Source organism: Malurus melanocephalus, unplaced genomic scaffold (genome assembly GCF_030028575.1).
Source record: "Malurus melanocephalus ecotype Western Australia unplaced genomic scaffold, MMel_1.1 scaffold_5, whole genome shotgun sequence".
Taxonomy (NCBI): domain Eukaryota; kingdom Metazoa; phylum Chordata; class Aves; order Passeriformes; family Maluridae; genus Malurus; species Malurus melanocephalus.
Genome location: NW_026623237.1, coordinates 634,847 through 649,007, shown reverse-complemented (window position 1 = coordinate 649,007; position 14,161 = coordinate 634,847). Strand labels below are relative to the sequence as shown.

The 14,161-nt window shown below is 43.5% G+C and overlaps 1 protein-coding gene across 4 annotated transcripts in view; it reads left to right on the top strand.

Moving 5' to 3' along the window:
- The first annotated feature begins 49 nt into the window (after positions 1 to 49).
- The window catches only part of XPO5 (exportin 5), a 29,631-nt gene continuing 15,519 nt past the window's right edge, over positions 50 to 14,161 (top strand). Inside the window, exons 1-18 of one of the 4 annotated variants that reach the window (XM_057370222.1) lie at positions 50 to 241; positions 512 to 633; positions 1,209 to 1,281; positions 1,860 to 1,997; positions 2,308 to 2,490; positions 3,493 to 3,534; positions 4,338 to 4,364; positions 4,647 to 4,832; positions 5,509 to 5,585; positions 6,023 to 6,122; positions 7,564 to 7,647; positions 8,055 to 8,180; positions 8,414 to 8,504; positions 9,879 to 10,007; positions 10,767 to 10,882; positions 11,617 to 11,772; positions 12,175 to 12,216; positions 12,848 to 12,937. In XM_057370222.1, coding sequence (XP_057226205.1) covers positions 137 to 241; positions 512 to 633; positions 1,209 to 1,281; positions 1,860 to 1,997; positions 2,308 to 2,490; positions 3,493 to 3,534; positions 4,338 to 4,364; positions 4,647 to 4,832; positions 5,509 to 5,585; positions 6,023 to 6,122; positions 7,564 to 7,647; positions 8,055 to 8,180; positions 8,414 to 8,504; positions 9,879 to 10,007; positions 10,767 to 10,882; positions 11,617 to 11,772; positions 12,175 to 12,216; positions 12,848 to 12,937 — 1,887 coding nt within the window. In that variant the 5' untranslated portion in view covers positions 50 to 136. Of the gene's footprint in view, positions 242 to 511; positions 634 to 1,208; positions 1,282 to 1,859; positions 1,998 to 2,307; positions 2,491 to 3,492; positions 3,535 to 4,337; positions 4,365 to 4,646; positions 4,833 to 5,508; positions 5,586 to 6,022; positions 6,123 to 7,563; positions 7,648 to 8,054; positions 8,181 to 8,413; positions 8,505 to 9,878; positions 10,008 to 10,766; positions 10,883 to 11,616; positions 11,773 to 12,174; positions 12,217 to 12,829; positions 12,938 to 14,161 lie in introns of all 4 variants that reach the window. The other 3 variants (XM_057370215.1, XM_057370240.1, XM_057370231.1) reach the window with 3 other exon arrangements.

Below are 14,161 nucleotides of genomic sequence, written 5' to 3'. Positions count from 1 at the left end.
ACGGTGCGCGGCGCCCGCGTTCTCCCCGTATCCCCGTATCCCCGTTCCCCTCCCGGCGCATGCGCCCAGCTGCGTCCCGGCCGCCCAGCTTGTCCCGGCCGTTGGTGGCCGGTGGCGCGCGCCTGCCGCCGCCGCCATGTCCGCCGAGCAGGTGAGCGGCCTCTGCGAGCAGCTGGTGAAGGCGGTGACCGTCATCATGGACCCGACGTCCACGCAGCGGTACCGCTTGGAGGCCCTCAAGGTACTGCTCGGCCGGGAAGGGAGGGAGAGACGGGCAGAGGGAGGGAGGGCGCCGGGCTTGGGCCACGCGGGCGCCCCGTCCGCACGGCCCCGCGGAGGGCGAGAGCGTGGCGCGCCGGTCCCCGGCGTCCCCTGAGGTGCTGGGAGCCGTCRGCAGGTGGCGAGGGTCGGGCGGCCGCGTGTGCCCCGGCGTGCTCCGCCAGGGAGGGGGCTGCCACCTCCTGCCTCGGTGTGTAACTGCGTGTCTGTGTCCCGGCCCTCCCTCTCCTAGTTCTGCGAGGAGTTCAAGGAAAAGTGCCCCATCTGCGTGCCTTGCGGGCTGAAGCTGGCGGAGAAGACGCAGACGGCCATCGTCCGGCACTTCGGCCTACAGATCCTGGAGCATGTGGTCAAGTAAGGCAGCTCGTCCCGCGTCGCCGAGCCGGGGAAGGGTCCCGGCCTGCCGCCACCCAGCGCTGGCGTGGGATCTGCGCCCATTCCGGCGCGGGAGGCACTTTCAGGATGCAAGGAGTTTGTTCTGCAGCAGAGGACAGTTGCAGTCCTGCGCTTCTCTTCTGTAAGAGAGGAAAGATTGGCTTTCAGGCAGGTTGGGAATTCACTGAGCTCTAAGACAAGATGAAAATAAGCACACTGGTTTACCAGTAGGTCTTTGCAGTGTTTTGTTGTTGGCCTCTTGCTAACAAAGAGGCTTTGTATTAGTTCAGTTCTGAGATTCCTTTCTTTGCCGCCTCTGCAGACCTGATGCTTTGTGCTATTGCTGCTGCTTCTGGTGTCTGTTGACCTCGGTGGGGCGCGCCCTTTTGCCAGCAGCAGTTTTAGCTAAGCCTTTTCATTAAAGGATTGGATGCTGGCAGGGACAGGGAGCTGTAGACTCTAGTTTAGGTAAAGATGCAATCATTCATTGAGAATCAAGTCAGAGATCTTTACAAATGTTTTGATCTCATATCATTTTTGTTTATTTTTAACAGATACCGCTGGAACAATATGCCTCGCCTAGAAAAAGTTTATCTAAAGAACAATGTTATGGGYCTCATATCCAGTGTAAGTACCTGCTGCTACCCCAGGCTGTTTTCTGAATTGTAAGAGCAAAAGGAACAAATACTCCAGTTAATTGGTGCAGAGGATCTGAATTCAGTTTTGCTTTTCATTGCTTTTTCGCTTTGTGTCTCTGGTTGTTTCAGTGCTTTTCTCTGTCTTGTCAGGTGAATAGCCATGTTACCTCACATGGCAGGAAGTTGTGAGGCTTGTATAGCATATATAAGGTACATTTTCTTTTTTTAGGAGGAAATTCAATAACTATGGATGTTCTTATCCTTTCARAAATACTGAAGTATTTATCAGTATCTTAGTCGTGTTTTCTCTGTTGTTGTGATTGCTCTCGTGACCAAGTGGCCTTCTTTTGAGGTTAATCCTTCTGGTTCCCAGAGTTCATTAGCTAAGGATGCTTGGGAGCGTAGGAGTGTCATCTGAGGTAGCTGCAAGAAAGAGCTGCCCAATGTTGTGTTTTGTTTATTTTAGTTTCTGTGGTTTAGAATGTTTGCAAACATTGTGTTTCCCAGGGCAGTTATAAATGSCTAACGCTTGCTGTTTTGTGTGACTCCGCCCCCTTTCTGTCACAGGGAACTCAAAGTATCCTGGAGGAGGAAAGTCACATTAAGGATGTGCTGTCTCGTATTGTGGTGGAGATGATCAAGCGTGAATGGCCTCAGCACTGGCCTGACATGCTAAAGGAGCTGGATACCCTCTCCAAGCAAGGGGTATGAAACACAACTGTCTGTTCTCTTTTGCTTGCTCTTAGTATGGGGTTCAGTCTTCCATCATCCTGAGGAAAATCTAACTCACTTGGAATCAAGTGGGACAGGCTGGTCATGGACTCCAAAATCCCCATAAGATTAAGCTATCCTGAGAGGACTTTAACAGACAGAGGGCCATCCTCCTGACTTATTTTCCCAAAAATGACCTGTGCCTTCATGCATGCTTGCTTTCTCTTCACATTTTTGAGCTAGTCTCTAGAGATTTTAATGTTTGGATTGTGCTGATGGAGTGTATTTCACTTTGGGACATCAGGAAACTCAAACAGAACTGGTGATGTTCATCCTCCTACGTTTGGCAGAGGATGTGGTGACATTTCAAACTCTGCCTACCCAGCGGCGACGAGATATCCAGCAAACCCTCACCCAGAACATGGAAAAGATCTTCAGCTTCTTGCTAACTGCCTTGCAGCAGAATGTCAGCAAATACAGAAGCATGGTGAGAGTCTCCTTCCTTTGGGTTTAATCTKTGCTGGCGGCATTTAAGAATTAGAGTACAGCTCACAAAGTGTTGGGGAAGCAAGTGCAGAAACTGAAATCTGTTGCTGCTGCTCTGAGATAAGGATSTGCTGTGTCCTGGGAAGCTGGTGTTGCTCAGAGACTGAACACACAGGTCGACAGTGTTAGTATTGATACTTAGAGTTTGCTGGTGTAAATGGTTTGAGTGGTTGCATGCTTCATCCATGCTGTTGGAATGCCTACTGGTCACCAGGGCTGTAGAACTTTGCAAAATGAAGGTGTGGTTGTGGCAGAAACAGGTAATTTGGGGTGGTTTATGTAACTCACAGTGGTTAAGAGCAGACAGGAGCCCTGGATGGTGTCTCAAGCTGCAGTGCTACATTTGAGGTGATTCACCAAAGTGTGTGAGTTTCTGTTGTCTCAATATGCGTCTGTGCCTCTAGTCCTTTTCTCCAAGAACTCAAGTCAGGAAGCCCTTTTTTTGTCAAGTTGTAGTGAAAAATACTCTTTTTTTTTTTTTTTTTTGTGTAAGCAGACTTTTTTCCTGAATTCTTTCCTAGAATCAGATAGAGGGTGGGCACAGTGGTTGCTGAAGAGGATTCTCTACCCCAGTCTGTTCCTGTGAAAAGGAAGTGGATTTGAGAGAAAAACAAAYTAGAAACAAGTTGCTTAGTTATATTTCACATTCTTTTTTCCATGAATGGAAAAATCCAGAGTTATACTAAACGAGAAAGTGGGAAGCAATGAAAAACTCTTTTCTACCTGACTTCTGTAAGCTTTCTTGATACACTGTCAGGCTGAGCATCCTCCCCCCCCACACTGAGCAGCCAGTTTTCTGTTCAGTTCATGGTGGTGGGAGGGTGACCCTGGTGTATTTTGCAGTCTGGTTGAAATGCATTTCCAGGTAAGGTTTGCATTGCAGTGCTTGAGGCTCTGAAGTGTGGCTGCTTCTGCTAATGGTGGAATCTTTCTGATTGGCAAGGTTGGAGCACCCCAGGAACAAGAAGTCCTCACCACTCCCCAGGTTAGCAGATCTTTGGGCTCTTTGTGCACAGGGTCGATTCTGAGGGTTGGATGTTCGCCTGTCTGTTCACAGACTCGGGGAGATGGTCCCCAAGACCATAATAATGTGTAGTGCTTAAAAGTATGATGGATTAATAGATAAACATATTTATAAGGTGGGTTGTATATTTAATGCTTTGGACGCAAGCTGATTAACTTAAAATCATGCAGTGAATAGTCCAAACCAAAACCTTGCAGTGGGAAGAAATTCTTGTGATGTCTTTTCATCTGAAAGACACATCAAACCTGAGTGTCTGAGGGGCATGTTTGCATTAGGCAAAAAGATGGTWCAGGCAGTGCATTGTTGCTGTTAAGTGTCTTAGGCCTGGGAGTCACGCTCCAAGTTGTTGCTYCAGTTCTCTCCAACTGCCTTTCTGACCATGGACAAATCACCCTTTCAGACCTGAATCTTAAAAGCCACCAGCATCTTTTCAGAGTCTTGCTTTTGGCTGCAAGGTGCTTTTAAAAGGCAAAAAGTTTCTTCCCTGCTAGTCTCCAGGAAGTACCAAAATGGCTTTTCTTCTTGTCCACTGTGTCTCCCTGGTGTTTGCTGACAAGAATGTTATCTTTTGGATGAAAAGGAAATTGTGGCTTAGCTTGCAGTTCAGAGTCCTGTTGTCTTACCTGGCTGGGGGCTGCTGAAGTGGCTTTATTGGCTGCAGCAATGTCCTGAGTGGGAGACTGTGATGCAGCCTCTTTTTTGTCTGAATCTTTGAGGATGTATACTGTAGCTATTCACTTTCCCTCTCTTGTTTTCTTTTTCAGAAGACTGACTTGGCTCAGGAACCAAAGGTGAGTGGAGCTATATGGGAGTTAGCTCATAAGTAATGGAAGTTACTTAGAACTAGGCTTTCCCAGGCTTTTGAGTCGTACTGTCTGCATTTTCATACAGATGGATTTGTTCACTCATAGTACAAATCCTTTGAGAGAAGTGATGAGTGGCAGCAGAAGGGTCCCAGTCTCTCACTTTGTCAGGGAGGTTCTTGGTATTGTTATTCCAGGGAGTGAGTGGCTTTATGTAGGAATTGGTTGGTTTTTTCAGGATCTGATCTCATGCTTTCTCTCCATTCACAGGCCCAGGCAAAYTGTCGTGTGGGGATAGCAGCACTCAACACTTTGGCTGGCTACATTGACTGGGTAGCCCTAAGCCATATCACAGCAGATAACTGCAAGCTCTTGGAGATGTTGTGTCTGCTCCTAAATGAGCCTGAACTCCAAGTTGGAGCAGCAGAGTGTCTCCTGATTGCTGTCAGCAGGAAAGTGAGTTCTTCCTCCCCAGCTCTTCTGGCTCCCCTTTATTTTTCTCCTATTCTCCTGTATAATTCTTCAGATTGAGCAACACGATCTTTGCCTTTTTACCTAAGAATCAAAATTCAAATTTGGCTTATTGTGTTAATTATATTTATCGTTAATGTCATACCAGCAYGATACATAGAGCAACTGTTGGAACCCTTTCCAAATTCTGTGCTCACTCTCCTTGCAGTTTGAACTTGGAGGTCCCCATTGACATTTTTCCCCCCACTTCCTACCACAGTGAAGTGGAAAATAGTGTCACCAGCTGTGTCAGCTGGCAGCTCAGAGAAATGACAGCAGGATCTAAGCAGGTGATTTGACCCATACATTAACAAGCAGCTTAGTGTTTATCAACTGCCTCTAAGTAACTAGCCAGTCTTCTGTGAATAAGACATAATGTCTCAGGGTCAGTTTTGCCATTTAAATTTCCTGTGGTGGGATTGCTTAGAGAATTTTTTTAGATCAGATACCTTGGAATTYTGGGAAGTTTTTACTAAAATCATATGTGGACCGTAAGCCCCTCCCCAGATGGAAGGAAAACTGTGAGTCTCCTAATTTTGCTTGGAGMTAGAAATAAGTATTTATGTAGATGGGAATAAATAATTATGTTCCAGTTGAGGTKTATGACATGTTTTGTGTATAGGGTAAGCTGGAAGATCGGAAGCCTCTGATGGTCTTGTTTGGAGACGTTGCRATGCACTGCATCCTGTCTGCTGCCCAGTGAGTACCATGGTGCTGCTGTGATTTTGTGCAAAACTGCATACAAATGGCTTTGTATGTGCAGAAGATACTACTGCTTAACTGAAGGAAGTGGGGGCTGGATATAAGAGAATAAAACCACCATTTCTTTTGCAAAACCTGAAAAACTAGGGTTTTTTTTTGTTTTTTTTTGAAACCCATAATTGAAGGACRAAGAGGTGTAAATAGCACAGCTTCCCTGGCTTTGTGTTTTAGCCTGAAACTRATCAGAAGGAGGGAGTATTTCAGAGGTTTTAGATGCCAATAAAGCAGTACTTCTTGATAATAGCAAAGAARATCCCACTACATTGAAATCAAATTGCTGTAGCCCTCTTTTTATCTACAAGATAGACACCAGTGTGCCTGTCACCTACAGCGCAAGTAACCAATGCTGTTTTTCCCCTTTCCCTCATTCCCAGGACAGCAGATGGAGAAGGCYTGGTGGAGAAGCACTATGTTTTCTTGAAGAGACTTTGCCAAGTTTTGTGCGCATTGGGCAGCCAGCTATGTGCGTTGCTAGTAAGTCTTTACTAATACCAACTGCAACCCTGGGAAGGCTAGTTTTTAGGGCTGGGGCTTGAGGTAACCCTGATCAAAGATAGGACCAGGGTTCTCTCTGCACATTTGGCATTGTCGGGTTCTCTCCATGCATTTCCTAAAGGCAGAAATGGCTCTGCTTTTAAGTGAGATAACTGTATCCTGTCAAGTCATAGGAAAGTAGACTGGAGGGACCCTGACTGATGCCAGAGCTTTGCTGTCATCAAGAACCATTTCCTATAACCTCTATAAAAATGCTGAGATTCACTGAAAGTTGGTCAGGTTTTTAGCTGACTACTGCTACAGGAAATCTAGTCCAGAAAATTACTCTTCTATTGGAAGTCTTTTAAATTTCCCMATAAAAATAACTCAAAGAATATACCTGTCTGTTCTTCTATCAAGATTCTCAAGCTGAAGTAAGAAATGAGTTTTGTTCCTTCTGTTCATCTTTGTAATGCTTTGTGTCAACATTGAGATGAAGATGCAAATTCATACCGTTCATGCCATGCTGGTTACTGAATTCCCACTCTCTCCATTCAGCTCACTGCTTCTACATTCAGTGCAACTACAGTGAGGAGGGCAAGCTTCTTGAGAGATGCTGTTTGTGGGGAAATGGAAGCAACCAGCCTGTAAAAGTGATAAAGCAAAGTCTCACAGGGAGGGAAAGAAAAAAAAGCATCCTTTGAGAATTTATTCCGAAAAAGAATGGACAGCAAACAGTGTGCATTATTACTTGCAGTGAGACTCCACTTGCTGTTAGGCAGTAGGAGCTGTTAAACCATAATGAAGTAATGAGATGAAACTTGCTAATTCAGAATCACTTGGGAGAGGCAGCACCAAGCTGTACAATTCCAGGGATTTTGAGAGCACCAGGTCATGTTGTAATTTGTGAGAAGCAGCAAAATCTTGAATTTATGGTTTCAGGCAAAACTTACTTTCCTGACAAGCTTCTGAGAAAGTTACTGGTCATGGATACCCATATGTTAAATACATGAAACATTTGGAGAAACGGGATTGAACTTACCTGGGTGTATTTCTTGTGAAATTCTACAGTTTGAATTGCACTACTGTGGTACTGCTGGGTGGGTTTGCCCCAAGAGGAGTAAAATTGTGCCTTGCAGCAGCAGCAGCMGTGGTTGTAAATTTGGCTTTAATGGAGCTCCATGATCTGAGAAGTCACCCTTTACTCTTGAATGAGGGYGATGGTATCTCCAGCACCTCCAGGGTGGTCAGCAGAACTTGATGCTCCTTGGGCTATACTGGTTTCAGACAAAAAGCAGTTGTTCAGTGTTTCTGTCTCTGCTCCTTTACAGTCTATGGCCTTGGATGTAGTGCTCCTGSTTTACCCTGAAACATACCATTTGTGAGCCCAGCCTGCCATAAAAGTTAGTATTTTGTCTGAAATACTTCATGTTCCTCATAGGGCTCAGATTGTGATGTGGAAATGCCAGCCAACTTTGGAAAATACCTTGAGTCATTTTTAGCCTTCACAACCCATCCCAGCCAGGTATGTAAAGGGCTTAAACTCTTGTGTGTCTGTGTGTGAMTGCATAATTGAGCTAGCCTGGAGAAGACTGCAGAACCTCAGCTGCTAAATATTGCTCTCTAGCTAGGCTCCATTTCAGATGAAGGCCTKGAGGGCCGAGTTTGCTCCATACCACCCCATCAGGAGCAGTGCCTGACACAGAGATGCTGAGTAGAAAATGCAGAATTTGTAATCAGCCCTAATATTAGAGCTTTTTGGCCTTCTGGAAATTTGGGTTGTGCCTTCAATGTGCCTTGGTCTCAACTTTGTATATATAAAAAATATATTATAATGTGTTGTTGCTTTCTGATAGCAGTGCTTAATGTTAGCAGTGGACACTGCAGTACTAAATCCTCCTCTGCACTTTCTTTTCTCTCTTCTTCCCCCAGTTTCTGCGCTCTTCCACCCAGATCACATGGGGAGCCCTCTTTCGGCATGAAGTTCTGTCTCGTGAYCCTTTGTTGCTGGCTGTCATTCCCAAGTATCTCCGTGCATCAATGACCAACCTAGTRAAGGTATGTGGGAACCACAACTGGCTGGATGTGAGAAAGTGCCTGGGTGAACATGACCTGTGGATCACAACTTTTTCTGCTGGTGTGGTCAGACATGATCTCCAGGCTGCTGAGCACACAGCTGTGTCTTGGTTTTATTGTCTGCTCCTTGCCTCCAGTCTTCATCTCCTTGAAGCTGGTGTTAGCTGGGGTGGGTGACTTCTCTTCCTTCCTAACCTTTTCCWCTTTGTCTCCAGGTGGGCTTTCCTTCTAAAGCAGACAGCCCCAGTTGTGAATACTCCCGCTTTGATTTTGACAGTGATGAGGACTTCAATGCCTTCTTCAACTGTAAGTTGCCATGACCCTTTGTGCATTCTGTTGTCTTTACCTTTTCTCCAACTTCTAGTCAGGGGCCGAGCTTGGAGCCTACCATATTGGCTTGGTAGCTTCCATTTGTGTCTCAACTTGTTCAGCCTGGATCTTGGAGTAAATTAAGTTAGGATTTTCCTGTGGCAGCTCATGTGTTTAGTTTTACATTTTGCTGTTGTTTTGCTTGCTGGTCAAGTAGATGGCCTGATAACATTCTGGTGTCAAACAAAACGTGTCTTTGGTCACCTAGAGAGGAAAACACCCTTAAGTCATGCACAGGTTAGGAGAGGAAGGCAGCTTACAAAAGGCTTTAGATGTCATTCCAGAAAGAAAATCTGTCTTGGCCCTGGTAAGAAACTTCTGATTTAGTACCAATAGCTAGAGTTGAGCAATTAAAATAGCCAAATTTAATTGTGATCTTAAAGCAGCACTAGATATTAATGATTTTACTTTTTCTTTAATTTTGTATTTTTCTTCCCAAAACTGAAGTTGGTTTTCACTGGCTGGTATGGTTTAGTACTAACTTGGTGGGTGGAGGATATATTGAATAAATTACATAAATTTTTACTTTTTATGTCTGAAGATATTAAGGGTTGCATTTTTATTTCTWATTAGATTGTTTATTTCTTACTTACTGTAATAAATCTGTTTGGGTAGAAACCATAAAGTAGCTTAATGCATGAGGGCAGAATCTCAAATAGTTTTAGAGGATTAAGTTATATTGAAGACATTACATATATAATATGAAGCACAAAAAAACAACTTTATTAAACGATGCAAGTTGCATTTGTAGTCAGCAGAGGTGATTATTTTGTGTGGTCATGCACTGGAATATTTTGGAACAATTGAAATTCCTGTTSTGTACTATGCTTTTAGTATCTTTGAAATTGAAAACAAGGCAGCTCAGGTTTTGAGTTCACACATGTTTGTCATTAGTTGATAATCTAGGAAAAGTGTGTTTAGCTGAAGAAAGTGGTAGTTATCTAATGCTGTTTTTTTTTTGTCTCAGTATCCCAAGATGCTTTGTAAGTGGAAAACATTTATAGTTTGAAGAATATTTTAAATTAAAAATAAGGGTTTATTTGTAGTAAATCTGGTTTAGCATAGATTTTCATAATTCATACCACATTTTCATACCAATTGTATTTTTTAAATCTTAGTCCATAATTTTACAGTCCACTTAAATCACTTCAAAAATTGCCCATCCTGGACATACTGTTGCCTAAACATACTGTTAGTGTGTTTGTGTTTGCCCACTACACAGCTACTGCCAAAGTGGGAGTCCTTAATGTTCATGGGTCTGCAAAATTTGCAGCATCAGCTGGTTTCTTGGTTTCTGATTTTTCCCTGCAGCTTTCCGAGCCCAGCAAGGAGAGGTGATGAGGATGGCTTGTCGTCTGGACCCCCTAACTGGCTTCCAAATGGCTGGTGAATGGCTGAAGTACCAACTCACAGCTCCTGTTGATCCTGGACCCATGAACTGTAGGTTACCTGAAAAAAAAAAAAACAGGGGTATGGGATTTGTTTTTTAATTAAAGTCAAGAAGAAACTTCTTGGCCTGTTTTGTGTTGATGTTGTTGGAGTTTTTTAAGTGATAGCCAAGACTCCATGCTAGATTTTCAGGCTTTTAAGGTTTTTGCAAGTTAAAAGCAAAACCAARTCAAACCCAACCCTTCCCTTATTTATCTCTTAAGAGTCTACATATGGAATAACTAATGTAAAGTGCCTGGCTCCTCCTTTCCTTACCCCAAATCTCTGTGCAGAATAGGTATAGCTGTCCCTCTCATGCAATTTTACCATTATTTGTATCATTACAACATTTTACCTCTGTAACATACTGATTAATTTTGTTAAGGAAGTTACGCCTGTCTGACAAATCCCTTGTCATTTACCTTGCTTTCCTGCTGTGAAGGAAGGCTGCTGGTCCTCTGCAAAGTCACACGGAGGGCAGTCTTGGCTGCAGTGCTGAATCTGGGCATGTGGTCTCCCTTCTTTTGCCTTCTGTGATKTGCTAATATTGCTCTGCATAGTACCACAAAGACTTATGTCTGTCTCAAGGGGCCTTCACTTACATGAAGCAAATCACACGGGATTACCTTTATTATTCCCAGTGCATCCCTGMAAGGCATCTGCAGGGAGAGCTGTGTGGCCAAAATACTTGTGAGCGCTAAGATATTGCAGCACAGGAGCTTATCAGGCTGCTKTTGAGGGTGGTTGAGCATGGTGTACTCTTCCTTTCAGCTAAGACGGGCGAAGGTCTCTGCTCCATCTTCTCTCCATCCTTTGTGCAGTGGGATGCCATGACCTTTTTCTCGGAGAGCGTCATCAGCCAGATGTTTCGAACCATGGATAAAGAYGTATGTGTATCCCATGCTCTTGCTTCTCTCCTGGCTTCTTTTGAGTTAACACCAGTAGGGTTTTTCAGTTACGTTACCTTTGAGCAGTTTGCAGTACCTGGTTACCTCCGTGTATGTCTTAGTTCTGGACACTGGGATGACAAGTCACAGGAGAGTGCTCAGGTGACATGCTTTGACACAGGGCCTTGCTAGAGGAGAAGAGATTACGTAAGGAAAAAAACTTTGAGTTATTTAATAATGCTTTGATTAGATTTTCAAATTTTGTTTTAACTTCTAACTAAATGAGAAGAACTTATGTCCACAGAGTAGGAGATAAAAAACATTTTCCCTGTGCCTTTTGTTCAACAGCAGGCAAATCAGAAGGATCAGTTTGATGTGTTTRATGTTTGTTTGATTTTTTTATTAGATTAAGCTGCTCATGCACTCACCAGTCTAATCACAGTAGCATWATTATATGGGTCAGTACAGTTGGTTAAGCATGGAATCTGTTGGACAAAGTCAAGAGGAGAATTGGGAGACAGACTGAGACAGGAAATTTGCCTTTCTCAGAGATGCAAGCAATAGTGTGGGGACTAGAGGCTGATGTCTCAAGACTGCCCTATCAACAGTGGTGATGCTGCTGTCCTTTTTCCCTCAGCCTTTCTTCTAGGTTTTGTAGGAAGTACACTACACTACAGGTTGAAGTATTGAGTGTTGCCTCCCTTTTTCTTCCTTTTTTTTTGCTATCTTTGTAGGAAATCCCAGTGAATGATGGCATAGATCTGCTGCAGCTTGTCCTTAATTTTGAAACAAAAGATCCTCTCATCCTGTCCTGTGTGCTCACCAATGTCTCTGCTCTCTTTCCGTTTGTCACTTACCGACCAGAATACCTCCCACAAGTACTTTCCAAGGTAGGCATGTACAAATCCTGCTAAAATCACATTGGCTTTTTGTGGTGCAGGGCTCTTGTACTAAACTGCAGGAGTCAATCCTGTTGATGTTRCTGTCGGGGAAGGACTATCCTTCATGTTAAAGATGGGAGAGACCAAGACTGAGGCTTGTCACAAGAACAGTAATGTCAGTCAACCCAAATTTTACAGCTCTTGCCCTAAAATTTAACATTAAATGCATTCTCTGAGCAGTAAACACCATGTTTTTATGCCTCATCTTTCAGCTTCCTCAGGGCTTCTTCACTGACTTCAGTGAAATTGCACTAAAACCTTTATTACCTATTCCTTGAGCTCAAAGAGACTTCAGTGCTAAATATTAACAAATAATATAGGGTTTTTTGCTTCTTCTCCCTTTTCTCACAGCTGTTTGCTTCCGTTACCTTTGAAGTTGTAGAAGAAAGTAAGGTACGTCTCAATTATTATCAATAAGCTAAAGCAGTTAGATCTAATCATATTCTAGTGGAGGGAGTGTCCTGCATCTGAATACACTATTGTAGTAGGCTTCTCTAGCATAGYTCTGCTCCTGAAAAAGCTGGGGAGTCTAGTTATTGCTGACCTCTGTGGYTGACACAGCCTACTAAGCTTTGGCATACAAGCTTAGAAGGCCATAGGCATGCTCTAATGCCGGTACACTTAGTTCCCCAGTCAGTGCTGGCCTTGTGAGAATGAAATCCCTTCATTAGCTCCGGGTATTCTTTCAGTACTTGGAATACAGGGCTCTGAAGGATGGCTGACTGGTAAACCCACCAGTTAGCTGTGGAGTGCTTGGAGTCTTGAAATAGTGTGTAAGAGCCATGGCATCCTCACTTCTGAAGTACAGCTTGTATGAACGTGGACTTCTTGAGCTGACTGCTGCTTCAGAGGAAATTTGCTTGCTGCATGATTGTTTGGAGGGAGCAAGGGAGGCATGAAAATGTTTTTTTGATCTGTGCTCAACAGTGCAGAAARCTATATATAATGAATTTGTCTCTTGAAGATACCCTGCATTTGGCTGAACTTTTCTTTTGTTTCATTGAAGTTTGTTCTGTCTATCCAGGCTCCTAGAACTCGAGCAGTGAAGAATGTGCGAAGGCATGCATGCTCCTCAATCATAAAGATGTGCCGGGATTACCCTCAGCTTGTCCTGGTATGTAAACACAACTCTGTCATAAAGAGTCTTGCCTCGGTTTCAGTTGGATTTTGTGGGATCTTCAGCATCCTTGGCTATAGTCTCTGCTTTTCTTGCAASAAGCATTCCTGCTGCACAAATGGCTAAGTGGTTCATTCCCTGTACCTCTCTTCTTCCCTGCTGAGAAATGTTCTGCCCTGAGGAGTTGAATTGTAAATTGATGAGTTAAATGTAAAAGGGATGAGGAGGAGGATGCAAGCAGCACTGCACTGGTTTCATGGGAATGTTTGCTCAATTTCCATGTTGTCACCAGTGGTGGTCTCAGTTGGTTCCTTAGCTGAACACACTAGTGTGGCTAATGAGATTAGATTTTCTTTTGTTACTTAACAGAATATAGGAGGAAAAGAAGAATATTTGGTTTCTGGATGAGCTTGAGATTAGAAGACAAATACATTTAAATTTCATGAGCTGTGTTTTATTTGTTTTGCTGAAGTAAACAGTTTGCATGCAAAATGTATAGCTCTGAAGTCCTTTCTTTGGAGGTGTTTCTGTGGAGTGGGATCTAGGATTATGGGAGGACCATAGAAGATTGCTAATTTAAAGAAAGGCATTTCTAAAGGATGCAGATTAAGGTTATTTAGAGGTTCCAATCTGCGTTCTGCAATTGATGTTAAGAACTAGTGGGTTGGTTTTTGTTCTACTCAATTGATCCTTGAACTACAGTTGTCTCTTTCCCATGGCAAACCAGACATATCACTAGAAGACCCAAGGACCCTGAGTTGTCCCAAAAGGTGTTCAAGAGGACTTTGCTGAAGGGGATAATTGCTTATACAAAGTTAAACTTTGTATAAAGTTAACAAAGTTAAACTTAAACTTTGCTTATACAAAGTTATAGGTGTATGTGGTGGCAACTGAAGAAGGGAAGAAACGCAAAAATTCCTGTGGTGATCATAGTAACCATATGAATTGTTACGTATCACAAGCAAAGAGATGGAAGAATCCTAAGTCTGGCCAAAAMAACAAGGTGCTTTCTATGAACAAATAAAAGCACCAGCCTTATTTTAAAGTGTGGTACTGCTTGAAGGGATATTACTGCCTAAGTGAGAGTTTTCCTCTTATTTCAGTCATTCTGGAGAGTTAAAGTAAAATGGATGTATGATGATGATAGAGGGGAAGGGAGGAATAGAATCGGAGAGACATGAGTGTGAGGAGGAGATTGTTCTGTTGAGAAAAGGTAACAGA